The 27,990-nt window shown below is 38.0% G+C and overlaps 1 protein-coding gene across 1 annotated transcript; it reads left to right on the forward strand.

The window, feature by feature from the left end:
- The first annotated feature begins 1,189 nt into the window (after positions 1 to 1,189).
- Positions 1,190 to 27,957, forward strand: LOC128638230 (nicotinamide N-methyltransferase). Its single transcript, XM_053690078.1, has 3 exons — positions 1,190 to 1,451; positions 19,970 to 20,177; positions 27,440 to 27,957. Exons 1-3 carry the CDS (start codon positions 1,313 to 1,315, stop codon positions 27,876 to 27,878), a joined length of 786 nt encoding a protein of 261 aa, XP_053546053.1. The 5' UTR covers positions 1,190 to 1,312; the 3' UTR covers positions 27,879 to 27,957.
- Positions 27,958 to 27,990: the final 33 nt, after the last annotated feature.

Consider the following 27,990-nt stretch of genomic DNA (forward strand, 5'->3'; position numbering starts at 1 on the left):
AGAGGTGTCCGAGAGAAGGATGTTATAAAATTGAGTGTGTTGCACATGTCTTTTGGGAGTGGGATTATGCTAAGAATGTCTGGAGAGCACTTGGAAAAATAATATTTGGTTTGACTGGAATTCAATGTTTTACTTTTGAAATGGTTCTGTTTGGTTTGAGTGGTGTTGCGCAAGTGAGAGTTAGAAGGATGTGGTTATTGTCATGTTGTGTGAAAGAGGTGGTTGTGGGAAGTTACTCGTATTTTTGTATTGATAGGAAGCATCTTGGTGTCATTCAAATGTGTTTGTTTTGCTTTTGAAATTGTGGCTATTGTTTTATTAGGTTTTTTTATGCAGTTTATTTTTCTAACTTCTGGGGACTGCCTTGTATTTTGGGACTAGACTGTACTGTTTAGTCAGGATGTTTTCTTGTTTACTAAAGGAACGTTCTACTTTGAGAAAGACAAATGTTGAGAAAAAAAAGAGGCTGTACTTGGGTAGTAAATAGCCATAGAACAAGCTATTATGCTATTGTTAGTTCTAAGGTTGCATGTTTCCCTCTTTTTTTATCCTCAAGTGGGACTTTACCTGTGTGTTTAATCCCTTTGTGGGACTTACACAAACTGCGCTGCAAGCACAAATATACAAGTGGTATGAAATGCTAAAACCTTCACTCAATACCCATACTGCTTCCATGTACAGTATGTGCTTAAACTATAAGTCATTTATCTAATTTGCACCACAATGTCTAGTGAAGGAAAAAATAAAAAAAATAAAGAGAAGGATTATTTTGCTTGGGGGTTGTGGCAATCATGATGTTAATAGTGGTGGGAGGTTATGGAGAGGAGGGGTTGGGCCAGTTTATAAGGTTAATAGTTTTTGACAGAGGGGATTAGTGTGTTGGGGGTTGTGGCTTTTTATGAGGTTTTAGTAAAATAAAAATACAACAGCTTTCAAACTAGTTGGGTTGTTACATTTGTTTTCTAGTTTCCAAGCTGTGATGGTTTTTTTATTCTTCACTAGTACGAAAATAGATTTAAATCTTCAACTTCTAAATTGATAATAATTGCTGCCAGAAGGATTTAGAGAAGGAATGCAGAAATATGTAGTACAGCAGTTACCTTAAAGGAACCTCTTTCCCCCCCATAGTTACCTCTGTAAAACATTTATAAATAGAATGTGCTAACAGTTCAACTGTAATTCTTTCTTACTAATCATTAAAATTGCTGTCTATCCAAGGTTTTCCTGAGCGTAGCCTGGAATCAAAGTGCTTTTGTGTCATTTATACTTAGAGTTTTCAATTTTAAACACATTCAAGAACAGAACTTGCACCATGGATTTTACCAGTGGAGAAAAATACCAAGAACATTTTGATCCAAAAGCTTATTTGGCCTCTTTTTGCAGCTTTGGGTCAGGTAGAGACAACATATTACATTTTCGCCTCCAGAAATGTTTCAAAACGTTTGTCCTGGGTATGTACTGTATATACAAGAACATGGCTTTGCTTTTTATTGCATATAGTTTCCTTTACTGACCATAATGCATTTATTTAATAGACAAATGTAGATACATATGACCACAAATAACAAATAAATAAAAAACAAGGGTTATTTAGTTTATGTTACTTGAATAGAATATATTTATCCATATAGCATATTTAAATTCTTTCTTATTTCTATAATTTTGTATATTAACTGGATATAATTTTTTATATTATCTGCTGTGTTTCAATTGTATCACTATTGTACAAGATAATTAATCAGATCACTTTAAAAAAAATCGTATTTATAGTCTATTGATCTCTATAGCTGTGTGCTAGAAAATTGGTTGAACTTCTAGTAAAATATGTACTTAAAGGCTTAGACAAATAGATTAGAAATATTATGATTAAAATAATTGAATAATTCAGGGTTTTCCCTGTTGGGTGTTTATCTGGATCAACATAAAAATGAATTATGAGTTGCAACTTTATATTATTTATACTACAATTACAATACAACTATTTGTTTCACCTTTATTAATTTGGAAACAAAGAACTTAATCAAAGCATTACACAGACACCCATACATGCACACAAACCCATGCACAAATGCACACTCACACATATGTGCAGGCACACATGCACACAAACTCATGCACAAATGCACGCTCACACATATGTGCAGGCACACATGCACACAAACTCATGCACAAATGCACACTCACACATATGTGCAGGCACACATGCACACAAACTCATGCACAAATGCACACTCACACATATGTGCAGGCACACAAACTCATGCACAAATGCACAATCACACATATGTGCAGGCACACATGCACACAAACACATGCACAAATGCACACACACATATGTGTAGGCATACATGCACACAAACTCATGCACAAATGCACACTCACACGTTTGTGCAGGCACACATGCTCACAAACTTCAAAACAGGAGAGAATCTCCTTGAAACGTCAATTTATATTTATGATTACACTCAGAATGTTACAGTAAATGTGGTGCATATGTTCTTTGTTTATATTGCTATTTAACTGCATCTAGATAGTTGTACTATGGAGGATGGTAACCCTCTTCATAGGGTTGTTCATATATATATATATATATATATATATATACAGTATACATATATATTGTGACACAACCCAAGGCATAGTAATGGAAGGTGTCTATATTCCCTCAAAAGTGCTGCAGTGCAGGGTATGGTCTGACAACCCCAGGGAGAATTGTTATGTTTGTTTACCACATAGAAAAAATATGTGATTTATTTCTGGGTTCCTGGGGTGGAGCATTTGGAGAGTAGGGTGGGCTAGTGTTACACCCTGCAGTTTGCAGGTAGCACATCATGTCAAAAAGTCCAGTCCAGGAATTCTGTCTGACTCAGCTAGCTACTCAACTGCATGTGGTAATTTACAGCAGGTGCTAATAAAATCCCCAGTCAGGGGTTGAGAGGTAGATTTGCCAGCAGTAAAGGGAAACTGCAAACACTCTCCTGAGAGACTGAGAGGAATTATCTCTAAATTACAAACAAAGTTTGAAAGGACTGTGCATTATTACTTTTGTGAAAAGCTACTTAGTGCAGACAGTTGTACTTGTTAGTAAGTGCTCAGTGGAGCAAGCCTCTTTTGTTTTCTTTATGTTTATTTTGCCTGTTTTTGCCAGACCCTATAATAAACAGACTGTATTTTATAAAGCTACAACCTTGTGTGGTGTTTTCAGCTTTGAGGACTGTGTGTTTCCAAGATCCCAGGTAACATATGGTGGAGAATACGGGCAAACACACTGATAGGGGCCTATCTATCAAGCTCCGTACGGAGCTTGAGGGCCTGTGTTTCTGGCGAGCCTGTAGGCTCGCCAGAAACACCAGTTATGAAGCAGCGGTCTAAAGACCGCTGCTCCATAGCCCTGTCCGCCTGCTCTGATGAGGCGGACAGGAATCACCGGAATTCAACCCGATCGAGTACGATCGGGTTGATTGACACCCCCCTGCTGGCAGCCGATTGGCCGCGAGTCTGCAGGGGGCGACGTTGCACCAGCAGCTCTTGTGAGCTGCTGGTGCAATGCTGAATACGGAGAGCATATTGCTCTCTGCATTCAGCAAGATCTTGCAGACCTGATCCGCTCTGTCGGATCAGGTCCGCAAGACCTATGATAAATAGGCCTCATAGTCTGTTAAGGAAACAATACCACACTTAAAATGGAGGAAGTTGTAAAGGCTTTACTACAGGCTACGGCCTCACAGCAACAGGCCACTGCCACACAGCAGCAAGCTACTGCCAGCCAGAGGTCAACTCAGCTAGTCACATTGTGGAACAGCTTGTGATGGACCGGTTCCTGCAAGGATTGCCTGTTTCCCTGAGGCGGTGGGTCAGCCAGAGTGAACCTAAAACTGCTGACAGTCTAGTTGCCCTGGTGGAACGCTATTTGACTGCTGGAGAATTCCTACAAATCTCCAACCAGGAAAGACCTAGAACCCCGAAGATCCAGAGTCCCAGTAAATTGGGTAAGACTGTTCCGGGGGAAAAGGGGGTATCGGGGGGAGCAGATGGGTTTTTACAACCCGAGGGACATTACAGCAAGGGGCAAGAGTTTTGTGAGGCAGGAAGAGTCCACAATAGCCTCAAAGATGTTGTCAAATGCTAATATTAAATGTTTTCAAAGTAAAGAGTATGGTCATTTTGCAAAGGACTACCCTGAGAATGATGTTGCTATGTAATGTAATGTTGGCAATATGAAAGACAATTATTCATTGTACTCTCGTTCAGTATATGTAATTACCAAAAATAATTGTTTAAATGGCCACCCTTGGTGCACTGTAAGGGTTAAGGGAAATTAAATTAAAGCTTTGCAAGACTCTGGTAGCATAGTTATGCTCATAGACAGGGGTCTGTTGAGAAATACTCCTATTGATAATTACCAGAACCTAGATATTGCTTGTGTCCATGGGGACATACACAAGTATCCAACTGCTAAAGTACTTATTGAAACACAAAATGGCCCTATAAATCATAGAGTTGGTTTAGTGGATACATTAGTCCATAAAATGATAATAGGCAGATATTTTCCCCATTTTTTGAATCTATGGGATGCTGCTGAGGAAATTCACCGGATTAAGTAGAGGGCGCTGTTTGTGACTTTCCCTTTTGTGATTTATTGGGGGGTGACTTAGACAAAATAACTTCTGCTAGAGGGAAACACTCAACCCCTATAGAAACCCTAGTTGGAGGTAACACTGGACAGGATAATACAGGTCAATCTAATATATCTGAACCTGATGTAGAAATAACTGACCTAGAGGTTAGCCCAAGTAACTTTAGGGCTGCACAATAGGAGGATTCAACTTTAGCTGTGGCTAAAAAAACTATATTTCCATAAGGAATGGTACCCCAATTAATACTGAAAGCCCTCACCTATCCATACTTTGAAGTGGAAAATGATTTATTGTATAGAGTTGGGAAAAAGGAGTCTGTCAAACAGCTGTTAGTACCCCAGGCATATTGACACACTTTATTAAACCTGGCACATAGCCACATAGTTGGGGAATACTTGGGGATTGAAAAAAACAGAGAGAGAATTCTTAGGAGGTTTTATTGGTCAGGTGTAATGGCTTCTATCACAAATTATTGTTCTTATTGTCCTGAATGACAATTAACTGCCCCTCTTACAGAATACCCTAGCCCCTTGGTGCCCTTACCCATAATTGAAGTCCCATTTGAATGCATTGGTATGGATTTTGTGGGTCCTCTTGTAAAGTCTGCAAGGGGACACCCATATATATTGGTAATAGTAGACTATGCTACATGTTACCCTGAGGCAATACCCATGCATACTACTTCAACAAAAGCAATTGCTAAGGAGTTAATGTTAATGTTCAGCCGTGTTGGGATTCCCAAAGAAATATTAACAGACCAAGGCACTCCATTTATGTCGAGAATTACAATGGAGTTGTGTAATCTCCTTCATATAAAGCATCTGAAAACATCAGTATATCACCCACAAACTGATGGTCTGGTAGAACGATTTAATAAAACACTAACGGCTATGCTCAAAAAAGTAATTGATAAAGATGGGAAAAACTGGCACTTACTTTTGCCTTATTTACGGCTAGATTTAGAGTTTTGTCGGTAAAGACCCTCGTAGCTAACGCTGGCTTTTTTCTGGCCGCACCTTTAAAATATCTCTGGTATTGAGAGTCCACAGAATGGGCTGCGTTAGGTTCCAAAAAAGGAGCGTAGAGCATATTTAACGCAACTTCAACTCTCGATACCAGAGTTGCTTACGGACGCGGCCAGCCTCAAAAACGTGCTCGTGCACGATTCCCCCATAGGAAACAATGGGGCTGTTTGAGGTGAAAAAAAAACTAACACCTGCAAAAAAGCCGCGTTCAGCTCCTAACGCAGCCCCATTGTTTGCTATGGGGAAACACTTCCTACGTCTGCACCTAACACCCTAACATGTACCCCGAGTCTAAACACCCCTAACCTTACACTTATTAACCCCTATTCTGCCGCCCCCGCTATCGCTGACCCCTGCATATTATTTTTAACCCCTAATCTGCCGCTCCGTAAACCGCCGCTACTTACATTATCCCTATGTACCCCTAATCTGCTGCCCCCTAACACCGCCGACCCCTATATTATATTTATTAACCCCTAATCTGCCCCCCACAAAGTCGCCTCCACCTGCCTACACTTATTAACCCCTAATCTTCCGACCGGACCGCACCGCTATTATAATAAAGTTATTAACCCCTAATCCGCCTCACTAACCCTATAATAAATAGTATTAACCCCTAATCTGCCCTCCCTAACATCGCCGACACCTAACTTCAAACATTAACCCCTAATCTGCCGACTGGAGCTCACCGCTATTCTAATAAATGTATTAACCCCTAAAGCTAAGTCTAACACTAACATCCCCCTAACTTAAATATAATTTAAAACGAAATTAATTAACTCTTATTAAATAAATTATTCCTATTTAAAGCTAAATACTTACCTGTAAAATAAATCCTATATAGCTACAATATAAATTATAATTATATTATAGCTATTTTAGGATTTATATTTATTTTACAGGTAACTTTGTATTTATTTTAACCAGGTACAATAGCTATTAAATAGTTAAGAACTATTTAATAGCTAAAATAGTTAAAATAATTACAAAATTACCTGTAAAATAAATCCTAACCTAAGTTACAATTAAACCTAACACTACACTATCAATAAATTAATTAAATTAAAATACCTACAATTATCTACAATTAAACCTAACACTACACTATCAATACATATATTAAATACAATATCTACAAATAAATACAATTAAATAAACTAACTAAAGTACAAAAAATAAAAAAGAACTAAGTTACAAAAAATAAAAAAATATTTACAAACATAAGAAAAATATTACAACAATTTTAACTAATTACACCTACTCTAAGCCCCCTAATAAAATAACAAAGACCCCAAAATAAAAAATGCCCTACCCTATTCTAAATTACTAAAGTTCAAAGCTCTTTTACCTTACCAGCCCTGAACAGGGCCCTTTGCGGGGCATGCCCCAAAGAATTCAGCTCTTTTGCCTGTAAAAAAAACATACAATACCCCCCCCAACATTAAAACCCACCACCCACATACCCCTAATCTAACCCAAATCCCCCTTAAATAAACCTAACCACTAAGCCCTGAAGATCTTCCTACCTTGTCTTCACCATGCCAGGTATGACCGTCCGTTCCAGGCTCCGATATCTTCATCTAAGCCCAAGCGGGGGCTAGACATCCATCATCCGACGGCTGAAGAAGTCCAGAAGAGGCTCCAAAGTCTTCATCCTATCCGGGAAGAAGAGTAGATCCGGACCGGCAACCATCATCTTCCAAGCGGCATCTTCATCCGATGAGGACCGGCTCCATCCTGAAGACCTCCACCGCGGACCCATCTTCATCCTCCGACGTCCAACTGAAGATGACGGTTCCTTTAAGGGACGTCATCCAAGATGGCGTCCCTCAAATTCCGATTGGCTGATAGGATTCTATCAGCCAATCGGAATTAAGGTAGGAAAATTTTGATTGGCTGATGGAATCAGCCAATCAGAATCAAGTTCAATCCGATTGGCTGATCCAATCAGCCAATCAGATTGAGCTCGCATTCTATTGGCTGTTCCGATCAGCCAATAGAATGCGAGCTCAATCTGATTGGCTGATCGGATCAGCCAATCGGATTGAACTTGATTCTGATTGGCTGATTCCATCAGCCAATCAGAATTTTCCTACCTTAATTCCGATTGGCTGATAGAATCCTATCAGCCATCGGAATTCGAGGGACGCCATCTTGGATGACGTCCCTTAAAGGAACCGTCATTCTTCAGTTGGACGTCGGAGGATGAAGATGGGTCCGCGGTGGAGGTCTTCAGGATGGAGCCGGTCCTCATCGGATGAAGATAGAAGATGCCGCTTGGAAGATGATGGTTGCCGGTCCGGATCTACTCTTCTTCCCGGATAGGATGAAGACTTTGGAGCCTCTTCTGGACTTCTTCAGCCGTCGGATGATGGATGTCTAGCCCCCGCTTGGGCTTAGATGAAGATATCGGAGCCTGGAACGGACGGACATACCTGGCATGGTGAAGACAAGGTAGAAAGATCTTCAGGGGCTTAGTGTTAGGTTTATTTAAGGGGGGTTTGGGTTAGATTAGGGGTATGTGGGTGGTGGGTTGTAATGTTGGGGGGGGGGTATTGTATGTTTTTTTTTTACAGGCAAAAGAGCTGAATTTCTTGGGGCATGCCCCACAAAGGGCCCTGTTCAGGGCTGGTAAGGTAAAAGACCTTTGAACTTTAGTAATTTAGAATAGGGTAGGGCATTTTTTTATTTTGGGGGTCTTTGTTATTTTATTAGGGGGCTTAGAGTAGGTGTAATTAGTTTAAAATTGTTGTAATATTTTTCTTATGTTTGTAAATATTTTTTTATTTTTTGTAACTTAGTTCTTTTTTATTTTTTGTACTTTAGTTAGTTTATTTCATTGTAGTTATTTGTACATATTGTATTTAATTAATGTATTGATAGTGTAGTGTTAGGTTTAATTGTAGGTAATTGTAGGTATTTAATTTAATTAATTTAATGATAGTATAGTGTTAGGTTTAATTGTAACTTAGGTTAGGATTTATTTTACAGGTAATTTTGTTATTATTTTAACTAGGTAACTATTAAATAGTTCTTAACTATTTAATAGCTATTGTACCTGGTTAAAATAATTACAAAGTTGCCTGCAAAATAAATATTAATTCTAAAATAGCTACAATGTAATTATTCGTTATATTGTAGCTATATTAGGGTTTATTTTACAGGTAAGTATTTAGCTTTAAATAGGAATAAGTTATTTAATAAGAGTTAATTTATTTCGTTAGAATAAAATTATATTTAATTTAGGGGGGTGTTAGGGTTAGGGTTAGAATTAGCTTTAGGGGTTAATAAATTTAATAGAGTAGCGGTGCGGTCCGCTCGGCAGATTAGGGGTTAATAAGTGTAGGCAGGTGGAGGCGACATTGTGGGGGGCAGATTTGGGGTTAATAAATATAATATAGGGGTCGGCGGTGTTAGGGGCAGCAGATTAGGGGTACATAAGGATAACTTAAGTAGCGGCGCTTTGCGGTTGGCAGATTAGGGGTTAATTATTGTAGGTAGTTGGCGGCGACGTTGTGGGGGGCAGATTAGGGGTTAATAAATATAATATAGGGGTCAGCGGTGTTAGGGGCAGCAGATTAGGGGTACATAAGGATAACGTAGGTGGCGGTCAGCAGATTAGGGGTTAAAAAATGTAATCGAGTGTCGGCGATGTGGGGGGGCCTCGGTTTGGGGGAACATAGGTAGTTTATGGGTGTTAGTGTACTTTAGGGCACAGTAGTTAAGAGCTTTATGAACCGGCGTTAGCCCAGAAAGCTCTTAACTACTGACTTTTTTCTGCGGCTGGAGTTTGGTCGTTAGATTTCTAACGCTCACTTCAGACACGACTCTAAATACTGGAGTTAGAAAGATCCCATTGAAAAGATAAGATACGCAATTGACGTAAGGGGATCTGCGGTATGGAAAAGTCGCGGCTGAAAAGTGAGCGTTAGACCCTTTTTTGACTGACTCCAAATACCGGCGGTAGCCTAAAACCAGTGTTAGGAGCCTCTAACGCTGGTTTTCACGGCTACCGCCAAACTCCAAATCTAGCCGTTAATGTTTTCTATCTGAGAGGCCCCATTAAGCTTCTACTGGGTTTTCGCCCTTTGAACTTTTTTGTATGGAAGACACCCAAAAGGATTGCTAGACATAGCTAAGGAGACTTGGGAACAGGAGTCAAACCCTCACAGAAGTGTGATAGAACATATAACTCAGATGCAGGATCGGATGACAGCCATTATGCCCATAGTTAGAGAACACATGGAAAATGCCCAACAGCACCAGCAGAACATCTATAATAGAAATTCCAGTGTTCGTGTGTTTAACCCAGGAGACAGAGTACTAGTTCTGGTTCCTACTGTAAAGAAAAAATCTTTGGCAACATGGCATGGCCCATATGAAGTCATTGACAGAGTGGGGGAAGTAAATTACAAAGTCAGACAGCCTGGGAGGCGAAAGGAGGTACAGAATTACCATGTGAATTTACTTAAACCATGAAAAAAAAAGAAACACTTTTGGCTATAAAAACAGCAGACCTCCCTACAATGGAGAAGAATAAACCCATAGTCAATATCGCAGAAACCCTGATTATCCACCAGAAGAGGGAGGTAAAAGACTTCATCAGATTAAATAAAGATGTTTTCTCCTCAGTCCCAGAAAGAGCTAAGATGATAGAGCATTACATTGTCACTGAACCAGGAAAAAGGATAAATCTAAAGCCATAGAGAATACCTGAAGCCCGGAGGGAAGCAATCAAATCGGAAGTAAAGAAATTGCTGGACCTTGGGGTAATCAAAGAATACCAAAGTGACTGGAGTAGCCCAACTGTGCTTGTACCAAAGCCTGATGACACAATCAGGTTTTGTAATGATTACCGGAAGCTGAATGAAATATCCAAGTTTAATGCATACCCCATGCCAAGGGTTGATGAACTTGTGGAGAGACTTGGGAGTGCCAGGTACCTTACCACATTGGATTTGACCAAGGGTTATTGGCAAGTGCTGTTTACAGGATGGGCAAAGGAAAAGACTGCCTTCTCTACTCCAGATGGGCTCTTACAATACAAGGTGTTACCTTTTGGCCTACATGGTGCTCCAGCAACATTTCAAAGAATGATGGACCGAATCCTAAGGCACATGCTCATTATGCCGTAGCTTACTTAGATGACGTGGTCATACATAGCGAGGATTGGGAGTCTCACTTGTCAAAAGTGCAAGCTGTCCTTAATTCTATAAGAAATGCCAGTCTGACAGCAAATCCTAGTAAATGTACCATTGGTTTGGAGGAGGCCAAGTATCTTGGCTATTTCAATGGAAGAGGAATAGTGAAGCCACAACTTTATTTGTTGGGCAGAAAATTTAGACTAGTTACTGATCATGCACCTCTCAAATGGATGAGTCAAAATAAGGATAATAATAGTATAGTTATACGCTGGTTCCTTAGTTTGCAACCCTATCACTTCTCAGTAGAACACAGAGCAGGAAGTAAACAGGGTAATGCTGATGGCCTTTCACATATGCATACACTTTTAGCCATGGTCGTTCACCCCACTAGGTCTGATCTGGGGGGAGGATGTGTGACAGAACTCAAGGCATAGTAATGGAAAAGTCCAGTCCAGGAATTCAGTCTGACTCAGCTAGCTACTCACCTGCATGAGGTAATTGACAGCAGGTGCTAATAAAATCCCCAGTAAAATCCCCAGTCAGGGGTTGAGAGGTAGATTTGCCAGCAGTAAAGGGAAACTGCAAACACTCTCCTGAGAGACTGAGAGGAATTATCTCTAAAGGACAACAAAGTTTGAAAGGTCTGTGCATTATTACTTTTGTGAAAAGCTACTTAGTGTAGACAGTTGTACTTGTTAGTAAGTGCTCAGTGAAGCAGGCCTTTTTTGTTTTGTTGATATTTATTTTGCATGTTTTTGCCAGACTTGATAATAAACAGACTGTATTTTATAAAGCTACAAGCTTGTGTGGTGTTTCCAGCTTTGAGGACTGTGTGTTTCCAAGATCCCAGAACAAGAAAAGGATGAGGGGACCACTAACCTAGACAATAAATACTTAAATGTTCTGTCTCACAGACACTGCAGATATATAACTTTAGTGCAACTGGAACAACTCGCACAGTCTTTTCTTAAATGATCGTTATTATATGGTGTGAGTATGATAGGTAATACAATACAGTCTCACCTCTGTTGTTTAAGACTCCAAAACTTGGGAATCCAATCGATATCCTAGAGGGAGAACCGCTTTATTCAATTCACCGGTGTACTATGTCTTTATCACTTCAGAAGAACCATCAATATTCTCACACTCATATGCTGCTGCCGCAGTCCAGCCGGAACATTCACAGAGGAGCTGTGTACCTACGCCCACCAGGGGGTGTGTCCAGGGCTACACCGAACAATCCTCCAACCGGATGGCTTAGGCAGTAGTCACGATCACCGTCACACCGGGTATCCTCCAATACGAGAGCTGCTATCCAAGGCCGTAACTTTCAAACGGCACCGCGGCTCCGTGAGGCTTTTATCATATCCCAGTGTTGTAGCATGCCGAGTGCTCCAGGAGATATACTAGGGAACAAGGCAGGGAAACTAGCGCTCTTCAGGCATAGAAAGTTCACCAAAGAAGAGAGACAAGAATGCTAGTTAGGAATATAAAACTTAACCTTTATTGGTTAATAAAATAGGATATGCAGTTTAGTTTAAACAGACAGAGATGGGGCACCTCTGGCTGGCAGGCTTACGCGTTTCAGCATAGCCGTAATCATAGCATACTGAGGCCAGCCACAGGTGTGCATTATATACATAATTAGAACAACACCATTGGTTAAAATGACACATTGTAAAACAACACGCCCAGAGTAAGTTTAACCCCATACATCCTGGGGGGGAGAGCAGAACAACTTTAAAAACATTTGTAGTTGTATTTTGATACAGTGCAATGAGACATGTGAACAATTTAATACGACTTATAGCTATTTAACGGTTACTGTATACACATTAACAATTTACGAATAGACTAATCACAAGAGACCCATAAACCATGGCTAATGTCACTAATCATAATAGCTGCCCCTTTATATAGCTGCCATTATAAAAGTGAAGTCCGTATGATTCTATTTTATCACCAAAGTAATATTTGTGTGTTATATATGCGTTTAGATAAACGCATGCAAGGGAGGTGAATAGAAATACGCTCTAAGATAACTTTACAAGATGTTACAAAGTTGTAACAGACTTATCACACTAGGTTAAATTAAGTTGGGTCCTCCTGCTCATGCGCATATACACTCATAGACAGACAAGCTAGTAAGGAGCATCTCATGTACTTAGTTCTGTTTGTGCAACATATATAGACCCATCACTAACCTGTATTAATATACATAGAGCAACTAGCTGTATTGGTTTTCCCAACTAGTAGTCTATGTTGAAAGACATGTAGGGATGGTATTATATCAAAATAGTAATATCCCACTAATACATTATGTTTCCATTAAACCTGAATCAGAATGGTACAGAGAAATGAGTCTTTGTTGCATATATATATATATATATATATATATATATATATGTATATGGTCCATCAGTCTCTATTATAAGACTGGAAGACATATATGCACCAAATTAGAAGAAAGCAGGGAAAGAAATAAGAGAAGAAAAGAAGGGAAATGAGGGGAGAAAGGAGCAAGAGCAGAAATAGAGGTAGTGGATTATTCCCAATAATTTATGAGATCGAACTCGGAGTTCAATCCTTTTGGAACTCTGGTTTCCATCTTAAAGATCCATAGCATCTCTCTCTTAGATAATGCTACTTCCCGATCACCCCCCCTTTTAGATCTCAGTACCATTTCTATGGGTTGCCAGGAGAAGCAAGTTAGGTCCTTCAAAGCAATTGAGGCAAAAATTGATTTCATAGGATTTACTGGTTACCGTAGAACTAAAATGTTCTGACATAATTAGATAATCACATGCTCCACATCTGGAGCTACCACATCTGTAGGAGCCCTTACTACTAAGCCAGGCACTCCCTTGAGAGACTCTTTTGGGAAGGACCGTAGGAGATAGAATATTACCCAAGGTTTTGTTATGTCTGTATGAGCACCTAAGCCCTTCCTTCACATACTGTATGAGTCTATCGTCCGCTATCAACATACCAAAGTGGTGTTTGATAATATTGCAGACTTCCTCATATTGAGCGCTATAATCCGTAACAAATGTTACACCCTTCTGCATTCTTTTCTCATCTGGTCGCTTATCTTTGAACAAGTCACATCTGTTTAGTCTATCCACCTCTTTCTGTGCCCTAGTTACCACTTTTTTGTGATAGCCTCTCTGAATGAGGCGTTTTCTCACTTCCATCATTTGGGTCTCACTTTCTCTGGTATCGGAACAATTCCGTTTTGCACTCATGAGTTGCCCCTTAGCTATCACATATGACACGTGTCTAGGGTGGCAACTTTTGGCATGCAGTAGAGAGTTGCCTGATATAGGTTTTCTATATAGGCTCGTCTCAACCGAACCTTCAGGACTACCACTCAATACTACATCCAAATAGTTGATCTTTGTCTGTTGGATCTCACTAGTGAACTTTAAGCCGATGTCATTAGTATTAAGCCTTTCTATAAACCTTTCCAGGTCATTAAGACCACCATGCCATATAAGGATCAAATCATCTATAAAGCGGCGGTAAAAGATGATACAATCATGTAGGGGGTTCCTATCCCCAAAGATGTGGGACAGCTCCCACCAACCCATAAAGAGGTTGGCATAGGAGGGGGCAAACTTGGCCCCCATCGCTGTCCCACATCTCTGGAGATAGAACACACCCTCAAACTCAAAAAAGTTATGAGTTAGTAGAAACTCAGCCACCTGTAGAATATATTGCTGGAAATCTATAGTAAAGGAGGACCAGATTTTTAGAAAAAATTATAGTGCTTCTATTCCCTTAGAATGTGGAATGGAAGAGTACAGGGCTGTTACGTCTATGGTAACCCATAGGTAATTTCCTTCCACCCATGTGACATCCTGCACTAAATTCATAAGATGCTTGGTATCCCTCAAAAAGCTAGGGAGAACTTCCACAAATGGATGTAGAATCATGTCCAACCATTGGGACAACCGTTCAAAAAGTGACCCTATACCGCTGACTATCCTTTTACGTCCGTTAGAGACTTATGCACCTTAGGGAGGTGGTGGAAGACAGGAGTAACCGGATGTTCAACAAATATATATGACGCGGTATCCTTATCAATAAATCCATTCTCCACCCCCTCATCCAAAAGGTGCATAAGCTCTCTCTGAAAGCGACAGGTAGGGTTGGCTGATAGCACAGAATAACAGTTTCCATCATTTAGTTGGTGCATGGCTTTATTTATATAGTCAGCCCTGTTCATTACCACCACTGAGCCACCCTTGTCCGCATTCTTCATAACCAGATTTCGATTGTTAGCCAGAAAAGATAAAGCCTCTCTTTCAGCTCTGCCTAGATTATCTGGGGAATTTTTGGTAGAGTAAGCGAGAGTCTTGAGATCACTTTCCACTCTTTTGTAGAAGTTTTCAACCACCTGGCCCCTACTATGTATCGGGTAAAAATTTGAGGGTGGTTTTAAGCTTTTTACTCTGTTGGTACTTCGCAAAGTCCCAGATTCATCCCTTTCTATCAAAAGAGTGTTAAGTGAAACCAAGTCACAAGATTCAGGAAATGTTAAGTTAGTGTTTAGATTAGTGGTAACCCAATGAGTACCTTGTCCTTCACTGGATAACATTGTATCATCACCTGAAAAATGGCCTTTTAGTGTGATGTTACGGATTAACCGGTTTACATCAATCACTGTTCGAAAAAGATTAAAATTAGTGGTTGGCACAAATCCCAGTCCAAGGCTCAATAAACGTATTTGGGCATCAGATAACACTATATCAGAGAGATTTATAACACATGTCACTTGTATTTTGTTTGATTCCTCGTCTCCCTTAGCCTGTATCCTGCTTTCTCCTGACCTGATGCCCCCCCCTGTCCGGGTTGCTCTGGGGCAAGGAAAAAACCTGCTGCAAATGTTCCTGCCCAGCATCAGAATTAGTGGGTTTGGCAAATCTGTTGGTATTGACATCCCTTTCTTCCATTTGGGCAATTACTGGTTCACTGGTTTTGTATTTACACCCTGTATCTTTCTGTTTTTTTAATCTGATCAGATCCTAACTTTCTATGTGGTATTGCATGGGTAGCTATTCCCTCAATCTGATTATGTTTGAGAATACCCTTATGTGGTGTAACATCATCTCCACTTGTACTGTCCCCTGATTCTGCCTCAGTGTCTGAAAATGTCACCTGTGATTGTCTCCTGCCTCTTCTATTCCGTCTACCTCTGTTACGGTTTTGTTGTCTATGAACTTGGGTCCGTCTAGTACGGTTACAGACATATACTGAATCAGTGTCGTAATCAGTCTGATCACGAATATACGTATTGTGTTTAGTGTTAATAATTAATCTCTTAGCTTCAGCTATGGTTTCTCTTAAAACAGAATCAAATCTACCATAGTCTATATCATTCCATCTAGAGTTAAGTTCAGCTTGTATTTCACATATATTATCCCTAACACAGGATAACAATTTAGATTTATAGTCACAAAGCAATATCATTAATCTCACAGAACATTCTGTCAATATCACATTCCAAGCTTTTATGAAATCAGAGTCATTTGTATCAAATGTGGGGTAAAAATATGAAGAAAGAGAAGCACAGCACGCTCTAAGTGTAATCTGTTTGGTAGTTATCAATTATCAAAACCCCCTTCCCTGGATATTACTCACAGGATCGTTCTGTGTGATGTGCACATCAGGTTGTATACAACCATGGAATTTGTTCCTCAGATAACCTCCCTCAGTGACGTCTGGAAAGCCTGTCCAACTGGAGAGATTGTTTCACTTTCCCATGGCAGTCCACAATCAAACATGGAAGGGATACCACTCCAGTGTTTAAAGTATAGCACGTTTATTGTGAAATAAAATATAAAAACTTACAAATCTATGTCTCTCAGATCACCCAATAGGTGCCCACAACATCTGAGCCCTGGTAGCCTCCCTGAGACAATAACTTTAAAAACAGAACTTCTCTACGTACGTTTTGTTTCTATGCCAGAAACTTTTTCAAGAGTATGTTCCTTAAACAAATATGCTCCTTATATAGCCCCTTACTTGCACAGGTGTCCTGATTTGATTTGATTCAGTTAACCCTGCATACATTTGATGTCATTTTGTCTACAATCAACAAATTTGTATTTTTCAAATATTTCGTTATACATTTGAAGTATACCACTTGTTGTGAATAATTAAATTAATACACTATTAAAATCTGTATATGCTTATAAACCAACAAAATCATAAAACTTTAACTTAAGGTCAAAATAATTAAAGTGTTTAAAATATTTTGCCGCAGTCAGAATTGAACTCGCTGCTATTCTGTTATTAGGCCGTTATCTTAACCATTAGACTGCAGCCGCCCTTATAAATTATTATTAAATTTATGCAGTAATATATAATCTTTTTTAAAAAACTTAATACAAACTAAAATAACATATTTTGCATATATAAAACCTAGATGGATATAATTACAAAATACATAGCTGAGGTTGGGTTCGAATTCGCATTCTTTAGATTGTGAGGCAGTCAACCTTACCATTAGACCACAGCACCCTTACCATACATTCAAGTTTTTTAAGTATATGTTTTATTAAAAAACCCTACAAAAATATCCAACTATTATTTAAAACACTCTAAAAACTTTTCCTGAGATTATTTATAATACAATTTAATGATCTATTTATCACAGTCTTGTGTATTACCAGAGGTACATTATATAACTAGACTCTATTATATTAAAAATGCTTGTATATCTAAGTCCACATTAAGTCCTTTTGGTTGAAGACAGTCTAACCTTTTTATCCAGTAAGTTTCTCTCTGTCTAAGTTTAAGTAATCTGTTGGTGTCCCAAATATTGTGGGGGTATCCATTCTATTATTTTAATTTCTAGATCACTTATGTCATTTTGGTGGGCCATTTTAAAATGTATAAGTACACTATGGGTATCCAGATTATTTTCAATATTTATTAAATGTTCTCTAAATCTATACTTTATTTTCCTTTTTGTTCTCCCTATATAAAACAGATTACACTTGCACTTTAACATATATACAACATGTGTGATCATACATGTGCACCTACTTGTGATCTTATATTCTTTACGGCCATCAAAATTCGTGAACACATTGTTTCCTTTTTTCAGGTGGGGACACATGGCACAATCTTTTACTCTACATTTGAACGTGCCAGTATTACCTCCCCTCTCATCCCAAGGTATTCTTTTCTTTTCTGTAATTTCTCTCAATTTCAAGGGTGCTAGCATGTTTTTGAGATCTCTATTTTTTCTAAAAATAACCTCAGGTCTCTCACCTAAACATTGTTTCAAAATAGGATCTGATCTTAGTACTTGCCAATGTTTATTCACAATGTTTTTGATTTTATAGTGTTCGTTATTGTATGTAGTGATACATTTAGGATTGTTGATTTGATCACTTCTATTTGTCTCATTAATAATGGTATTCCTAGATTGGTTAATCATAGTATTTCTGTCCATCTCATCTACTCTTTTTTTAGTTGATTGTAGTAGGTGTTTATTATAACCTTTTTCTTCAAACTTGGAAGCTAAGACTTTGGCTTCTGCCGTGTAATCTTCTATTTTGGTGCAGTTTTGTTTTATGCGTTGAAATTGCCCAAGGGGTATGTTATTTTTCCACCTTTAAAGGTGTCCACTATGAGCATTTAACAAGCCATTTCTATCCGTGCTTTTTCTAAAATTTTTAACTGCCACCATATTTGTTTCATTATCACAAAATAGGGTGAGATCTAAAAAGTCTATTTTTTCTTTAGAATGGTGATATGTAAAATTAAGATTATAGGTATTATTGTTCATATATTCCATAAATTTATCAATATCACTTTGTGGTCCAGACCAAATAATTAAAATGTCGTCTATGAACCGGTGATATTGTATCAGGTTTTGCATAAAGGGATTATTAGTCCATATCTTGCAGGATTCGAAGTTAGACATAAAAAGGTTGGCATACGATGGGGCAAAAGTTGTCCCCATCGCCGTGCCTCTAATTTACCCTTAGCCCCCTTGGGACAATGCGTAATTCAATGTATTTATTCATAGACCAAATGTCCCATTGTAGTTTTATTTCTCTGATCTTAAGCTTTTCCATATCATCAAAAAGTTCTCCCAGTGAGGAATAGGCTTTGTCAGTTGAAAAGATCCTCGAGAGCTCTGTATATGGTTTACCCCCAGTCTCTATCAGCTATAAAGAAAAATACTGTACTGCTATTTGATTGTCCATTGTAGAATGACCCTGCATGCTAGGTACTGACCCCTCTAGTGCTGCCTGAAGCGCTTAATAAATACCAAAACAAGAAAAGGATGAGGGGACCACTAACCTAGACAATAAATACTTAAATGTCCAAAATCCCAGGTCATAGTATATATATATATATATATATATATATATATATACACATTTTCAAAGTGTGGCCTCAATATTTTTTATGCCCAAGGTGCACTCCGTAATAATAGTAGAAATATCCTAGCTAGTAGGTCCCTTAATTACAAATACTTTTATTTAACATTGTGATGTTTTGAGGTTGACCCCTATACTACTATATATATATATATATATATATATATATATATATATATATATATATATATATATATATATATATATATATATATATATATAATTAGGTGTTTACTACCATAGACCCCTGACAGACTTTATTTGTTGTGAAAAAGTAAAATAAAATACTATACTCATTATATAACCAAATGTACACATGACCATTATATAATGTGTGAATGAGAGTTTTTATTTATTTTACTGGAAACACAGTAACAAATGAGATGAATTAAAGTAGTTGTAATATGGTGAAGTTTTATTATTAGGAGATGCAGTGTTGATAGCCATGTTTTGGCATAGTGCCAGCAATGGCGAACCCCATAGTACCTTGTATAAACATGTTCAGAAAGAAGACTTTCAAAGATGTCTCTGGTCTAATCTATTGTTAGTAGATCACTAGCATTTAATGCACAAAAGAAAGAAAAAAATAATAATGACTAAAGTGATGATATTGCAAAAGTTTGAAAAAACATAAAAAATCAAATACAGTGAACAATATGAATTAATGCATATATAGTGCATATACTTATAAATACATTTCAGTTGGTTATTTAGTCCTTAAAATATTTAAATGTTTCTTGTTTATTTTTGCTTTTGTGCAGGTGGAATAAAGGGCAAAACTTTGATTGATATTGGCACAGGACCTTCCATCTACCAACTGCTCTCTGCCTGTGAAGCCTTTGAAGAGATTATTGCTACGGATTTCACTGACAACAATCGTCGGGAGCTTGAGAAATGGCTGCAAAAAGAATTAGGAGCATTTGACTGGTCAGCAACTGTAAAGATTGTTTGTGAGCTGGAAGGAAACAGGTATAAATACCATGTGAACATAAGGAGAATGGATTTATGCATTCAATTGATACAATAATTTAGCCAGTTATAAAAACAAACACACTTTCTCAATCAAGTTATTTCCCACACTCTCTAGAAAGGTGGAAAGTTATGTTACCTAGGTAGAGTTGCTACATGTCCCCTACAAAAACTTTGGACAACCTGTAGGTGCATGGGCATAGGTGTTGGTGGGATCACCAAATGACTCATCCCCAAAACTTTACCTTAGATCCCATGGTTGACTCCTCTATATATATCTTTGACAACAGAACAGTGATTTTATCCTCATGTCTGCTAGTCGCATAAAAATCAGTAATTTTATCTCTTTGGCTGTCACTAACTCCCACAGCAGTGATTTGACCCCTTTCTGGACAGTAGTACAAGCAGTCCTTCAATACAATACCGATTCCAACCACCAAAATATTTTAAAAAGACCTCTTGTGCCTGTCTATAGGGAAATACAATGTTTCAGGCCTGCAATAGGCCCTTTGTCATGTATACATGACTAAGGGCCTATTGCAGGCCTGAAACTGTATTTTGGTGGCTGGAATCGGTATTGTATTGAAGTATCGATGAAGACTTGACAAGTCTCTGGCTCCGTGCCCCAGTCTTGTGAGTCTAATTCTAAAGATTCATTAATACACTCAGAGCAAAGTGTTTTACACCATCATGTTTGCCGGTTATAAAAACAGAGAAGAGTTGGTACAAGATGTGCATACATTTGGCAGTGGTTTCTGACACCCTGATCATCTTGACACCGTATATAATGGAACGAAAGTGCGAAACAGAATATCTGTAAGAATAGAGATATTTTGAGTTGCCCTTTTGTTCTAATATATCCAGTGTCATAACAATCTGAATGCTGGAAACCACTGGTAATTTTTGTTATTTGTTTGTTCAACAAATAATGAATAGGTAATAAATGCACATCTCTAGTTGCTAAATGTAATACACAAGTAACTGGCAGTCACACGAGAATATTTTGTTACCCTACTTTCTCTTTAGTACATATTCATTGTCAGGGCTTTCTATTTGAAATGCATAGAAGCATAGGCGTCATTTTAATATGAGCTATTTTTTTAAATAATTAACTGGGCAGCTGCCTGAAATACAGGACTGTCTGGTTGAACACTGGGCACTTGACAACTTTAAACCTAGGTTTACTACAAATTTCTGCACATTTCCTAAATGAGCTATGCAATTGCTTTATTCAGTAAACACCTTAATTTACACTTAGCCCTATTCAGGAGACTAGATCCAATACAAATAAGATAGACCAGAGTTTTAAAGTTATGTGATAAAGTGACAGCTTAAATGCTTTTAAAACATTTCTTTTCCAGTAACTCTTTTGCAATGTAGTCAATCATTTCTGATTAATACTATGCATATGTAAAAGGAAATTAAATAAAAGCTATTTGACTGTAATCACTTTCTTCAGAAACAGAAGTTAAGAAGCAGCGATCATAAGACCGCTGCTCCTTAACTTGTTCGCCACCTCTGAGGCTGCAGGCATCAATCTGCCCGATCACATATGATCGGGTTGATTGACACCCCCTGCTAGTGGCTGAAATAAACCTATAGAGGCCTATCTATCAAGCTCCGAATGGGCCCGTGTTTCTGGCGAGTGGTTATGAAGCAGCGGTCTAAAGACCACTGCTCCATAACCCTGTCCGCCTGCTCTGATGAGGCAGACAAGAATCGCCGGAATTCAACCCGATCGAGTATGATCGGGTTGATTGACAGCCCCCTGCTGGCGGCCATTGGCCGCAAGTCTGCAGGGGGCAGCGTTGCACCAGCAGCTCTTGTGAGCTGCTGGTGCAATGCTGAATACGGAGAGCGTATTGCTCTCCACATTCAGCAAGGTCTTGAGGACCTGATCCGCACTGTCGGATCAGGTCCTCAAGACCTTTGTTAAATTGGCCTCCTAGTCTAAATACCCCTAATCCGCCACCCACAACATCGCTGTCAGTAAATAAAATTATTAACCCCTAATCCACCAGTCCCTGACATCGGCAATGCTAAATAAAGATATTAACCCTAATCCGCCGCTCCCTGACATCACAGACACTAAATAAACCTATTAACCCCTGACTGCCAGCCCCTCATATCGTAACTAATAAACTAAACCTATTAACCCCTAAACCGCCGGCCCCCCACATCGCAAAACACTAAATTAATGTATTAACCCCTAAACCTAACACCCCCTAACATTAAATTAAAATTACAATATAACAATATTTAAATAAATAAATACCTGTGAAATAAAAAAAAATTACATTAAACTATAAATTAACCTAACATTACTATTCTAATAAAATAAACTACCAATTAAAAAACCTAAATTACAAATTAATAAAAACCTAACACTACGAAAAAATAGAAAACCTAAATTACAAATAAAAAAATTAAAAAAAATTTAAGATCACAAAAACAATAAACACTAAAATTAAAAAAAATTAAAAACTCTAACGGTTAAATTACGAGTTTTGCGGTAAGAGCTGCTCGGTACTAACTTGCAAATTATTGTCACCACTCACTTCCCTACAGCGCTGGTATTACAGGTTTATAAAAACCTGGCGTTAACAGGCAAGAAGTGAGCGTAGAGCAAAATTGAGCTCCATACCGCACTCCAATACCAGCGCTGCTGAAAGCAGCTGTGAGCAGGTTTTACGTGCTAGTGCACAATTTCCCCATAGACATCAACGGGGAGAGCCGGCTGAAAAAAAGTCTAACACCTGCAAAAAAGCAGCGGAAAGCTCTGTAACGCAGCCCCATTGATTCCTATGGGGAAACTAAAATTATGTTTACACCTAACACCCTAACATGAACCCCGAGTCTAAACCCCCCTAATCTTACACTTATTTACCCATAATCTGCCACCCCGACATTGCTGACACCTACATTATACTTATTAACCCCTAATCTGCCGCTCCAGACATTGTCACCACTATAATAAACATATTAACCCCTAAACCTCCGCACTCCCGCATCACAAACACTAGTTAAATATTATTAACATCGCACCCACCTACCTACATTTATTAAACCCTAATCTGCTGCCCCCAATGTCGCTGCCACTATACTAAATTTATTAACCCCTAAACCTAAGTCTAACCCTAACCCTAACACCCCCTAACTTAAAACCTACTATCATTACCTAAATAATTCCTATTTAAAACTAAATACTAACCTGTAAAATAAACCCTAAGCTAGCTACAATATAACAAATAGTTACATTGTAGCTAGCTTAGGGTTTATTTTTATTTTACAGGCAAGTTTGTATTTATTTTAACTAGGTAGAATAGTAACTAAATAGTTATTAACTATTTACTAACTACCTAGCTAAAATAAATACAAATTTACCTGTAAAATAAAACCTTACCTGAGTTACACTAACACCTAACCTTACACTACAATTAAATAAATTACATTAATTACATAAAATAAATACAATTAACTAAATTACTAAGAAAAAACCCAATAAATTACACAAAATAAAAAATAAATTATCAGATATTTAAACTAATTACACCTAATCTAATAGCCCTATCAAAATAAAAATAAAAAACCTTGCCTAAACTAAACTACCAATAGCCCTTAAAAGGGCCTTTTGTGGGTCATTGCCCCAAAGAAATCAGCTCTTTTACCTGTAAAAAAAAATACAAACAACCCCCAACAGTAAAACCCACCACCCACACAACCAACCCCCCAAATAAAATCCTAATTAAAAAAAACTAAGCTCCTGATTGCCCTGAAAGGGCACTTGGATGGGCATTGCCCTTAAAAGGGCATTTAGCTCTTTTTCAAGTGCCCAAACCCCTAATCTAAAAATAAAACCCACCCAATAAACCCTTAAAAAAGCCTAAAACTAACCCCCGAAGATCCACTTACAGTTTTTGAAGACCAGACATCCATCCTCAACGAAGCCGGCAGAAGTCCTCAAGGAAGCGGCAGAAGTCTTCATCCAACCGGGCAGAAGTCTTCATCCAACCGGGCAGAAGTCTTCATCCAGACGGCATCTTCTATCTTCATCCATCCGGCGTGGAGTGGCTCCATCTTCAAGACATCCGGCATGGAGCATCCTCTTCAATCAACGTCTTCTTGCAGAATGAAGGTTCCTTTAAATTATGTCATCCAATATGGCGTCCCTTGAATTCCGAGGACTTCTGCCAGCTTCGTTGAGGATGGATGTTGGGTCTTCAAAAGCTGTAAGTGGATCTTTGGGGGTTAGTGTTAGGCTTTTTTAAGGGTCTATTGGGTGGGTTTTATTTTTAGATTAGGGGTTTGGGCACTTGAAAAAGAGCTAAATGCCCTTTTAAGGGCAATGCCCATCCAAATGCCTTTTTCAGTTCAATGGGGAGCTTAGGTATTTTTTAGTCAGGATTTTATTTGGGGGGTTGGTTGTGTGGGTGGTGGGTTTTACTGTTGGGGGGTTGTTTGTATTTTTTTTTACAGTTAAAAGAGCTGATTTCTTTTGGGCAATGCCCCGCAAAAGGCCCTTTTAAGGTCTATTGGTAGTTTAGTTTAGGGTAGGTTTTTTTTAATTTGGGGGGGCTTTTTTATTTTGATAGGGCTATTAGATTAGGTTTAATTAGTTTAAATATCTGATAATTTATTTTTTATTTTGTGTAATTTAGTGTTTGTTTTTTTGTAATTTAGTTCATTGTATTTATTTTATGTAATTAATGTAATTTATTTAATTTTAGTGTACGGTTAGGTGTTAGTGTAACTCAGGTTAGGTTTTATTTTACAGGTAAATTTGTATTTATTTTAGCTAGGTAGTTAGAAATTGTTAATAACTATTTAGTAACTATTCTACCTAGTTAAAATAAATACAAACTTGCCTGTAAAATAAAAATAAACCCTAAGCTAGCTACAATGTAACTATTAGTTATATTGTAGCTAGCTTAGGGTTTATTTTACAGGTAAGCATTTAGTTTTAAATAGGAATTATTTAGGTAAAGATAGTAGGTTTTATTTAGATTTATTTTAATTATATTTAAGTTAGGGGGTGTTACGGTTAGGGTTAGACTTAGGTTTAGGGGTTAATAAATTTAGTATAGTGGTGGCGATGTTGGGGGCTGCAGATTAGGGGTTAATAAATGTAGGTAGGTAGCGACGACGTTGGGGGCGGCAGACTAGGGGTTAATAATATTTAACTAGTGTTTGCGATGTGGGAGTACGGTGGTTTAGGGGTTAATATGTTTATTATAGTGGCGGCAATGTCCGGAAAGGCAGATTAGGGGGTTAATAAATTTATTATAGTATTTGCGATGTGGGAGGGCCTCGGTTTAGGGGTTAATAGGTATTTTATGGGTTTTAGTGTACTTTTTAGCACTTTAGTTATGAGTTTTATGTTACGGCATTGTAGCATAAAACCCATAACTACTGACTTTCAGGTATGGATCTTGAAGTTTTAGGCTGTACCGCTCACTTTTTGGCCTCCCAGGCAGACTCGTAATACCGGCACAAAGGAAGTCCCATTAAAAAAGGACTTTTTGAAAGCTGCGATAGTTACGTTGCGTTACGGCCAAAAAGTGTGTGGTGCAGCTAAACCTGCAAGACTCGTAATACCAGCGGTAGTGAAAAAGAGCCTTAACACTGCTTTTTCCCTCATACCGCAAAACTCATAATCTAGCCGTAAGATTGCAAAAAATAGTAAACGAAATTATCAAAAATAAAAACAATTAGACCTAATCTAACAGCCCTATAAAAATAAAAAGCCCCCCAACTAAAAACACCCCCCTAAGCTACAATTAATTACCAATAGCCCTTAAAGTGGCCTTTTATAGGGCATTGCCCTAAGTAAAACAGCTATTTTACCTAGAAAAAAATACAATGTCTCCCCAACAGTAAAATCCACCACCCAACCAACCCCCCTAAAATAAAAAAAAAGTCTAAAAAAAACCTAAGCTACCCATTACTTCTAAAGGGGCATTTGTATGGGCATTGCCCTTAAAAGGGTAATCGGCTCTTTTACTGCCCTTAAAAGGGTATTCAGCTCTTTTACTGCCCTTTAAAGGATATTCAGCTCTTTTAACCTACCCAAAGCCCTAATCTTAAAAAAAATTTAAACAACTTTCCAATTTAGTTTTATCACCAATTTGCTTTGTTCTCTTGGTATTCTTAGTGGAATATGATAATTTCTAAGCCCTTGAAGGCCGCCTCTTATTAAATTCTTTTTTATTTGCTTTTCAGAACAGGGGAGAGATAGTTCATGTAAACCATATAGATAACATTGTGATAACGCTTGTGGATTGTGACACTGCACTAATTGACTAAAATGAAAGTCAGTAGATAATAAATAAAATGTCATGTGATCAGGGGGCTGTCCGAAGATGCTTAGATACAAGTTAATCACAGAGGTAAAATATATATATAATATTACCGTGTTGGTTATGCAAAACTGGGGAATGGGTAATAAAGGGATTATCTATTTTTTTAAACAAGAACAATTCTGGTGTTGACTGTCCATTTAACAAGAGCAATACAGTCTTTTTCACAGTCTAGGTGAAAAATCCCAACCATGGGCTAGTTTCTATTGAGGTGGTAAAGTTTGTAAACTGGTGGTAAAAACATTTATCTCCATTAAAGTATATGGACAGTTTTTATGTTGCTATCAGTTTCCAAACTTTACCACCTCAATGGAAACTAGCCCTTAGAGTCTATGAAGAACTTTTATGTTACCACTAGTTTCCAAACTTTACCACCTCAATGGAAACTAGCCCTTAGAGTCTATGGAGAATTTTTATGTTACCACCAGTTTCCAAACTTTACCACCTCAATGGAAACTAGGCCCAAGTCTGTAGAATGCACCGGAATGCCCATGAATGCACCTTTGGTCTTTCCAGCAAGACACCATAGCAAAACGGACATTCAAATATTTTACAGTTACAATTATTTACATAAACTGTTTTGCAAGCGTATTTTTGATGAGTTGCTGTTAAAAATACTGTTATTGGTTCACATTTTGATATGTGAGATTTCACTCAACAATTAATGTTAATGGCAAGAACTCCCACTAATGAAACTAGGGCAACTATAGATAAAATAATGTTTAGTAATTTCTAACATGATATTGGCTTTACAGCAAGGTACCCTGTCAATCTCACAAGCATCTCTAAATATAGCCCAACAATACACAGATTTAGCTCACTATTAACTAGCATAACATTTATGTTATGACAGATATTTTAAGCTTACAGTTTTTTCTACTTCATGTTTTTTTTTCTTTTAATTAGAGAAACATATATTGAAAAGGAGGATAAACTACGACGAATCATTAAGCGAGTCTTGAAATGCGATGTGACGAAGAGTAACCCACTGGAACCAGAAGTCCTCCCTCTAGCTGATTGTTTGATCACTGCATTGTGTCTAGAAACAGCTTGTAAGGACCTAGATGCTTATCACTGTGCTATTAAGAATATTTCCACTTTGTTGAAGCCAGGAGGGCATCTGGTGATTATTGGGGTACTAGGCGATACATTCTACAAAGTTGGCCAACAGACATTTTTCTGCTTACCATTGGATGAACATAAAGTGAGGCAGGCGGTGGAAGATGCTGGCTACACTATCAGTGAAATTGATATATTTCCCATAGTAAATATGGAGGCACATGCTAGTATCACAGACAGCTATGCTAATTTCTTTCTGGTAGCAAAGAAAAATATGACTAAGTGAACTAGCTTTTTATTTAAAAAAGCCCTGTACTTGTAAGGAACATAAAAGTGCAAAATAAAAATGCTCTAATGTAGAATTATACAGGTATTTTCACACTATTCATTGCATATAA

Source organism: Bombina bombina, chromosome 8 (genome assembly GCF_027579735.1).
Source record: "Bombina bombina isolate aBomBom1 chromosome 8, aBomBom1.pri, whole genome shotgun sequence".
Taxonomy (NCBI): domain Eukaryota; kingdom Metazoa; phylum Chordata; class Amphibia; order Anura; family Bombinatoridae; genus Bombina; species Bombina bombina.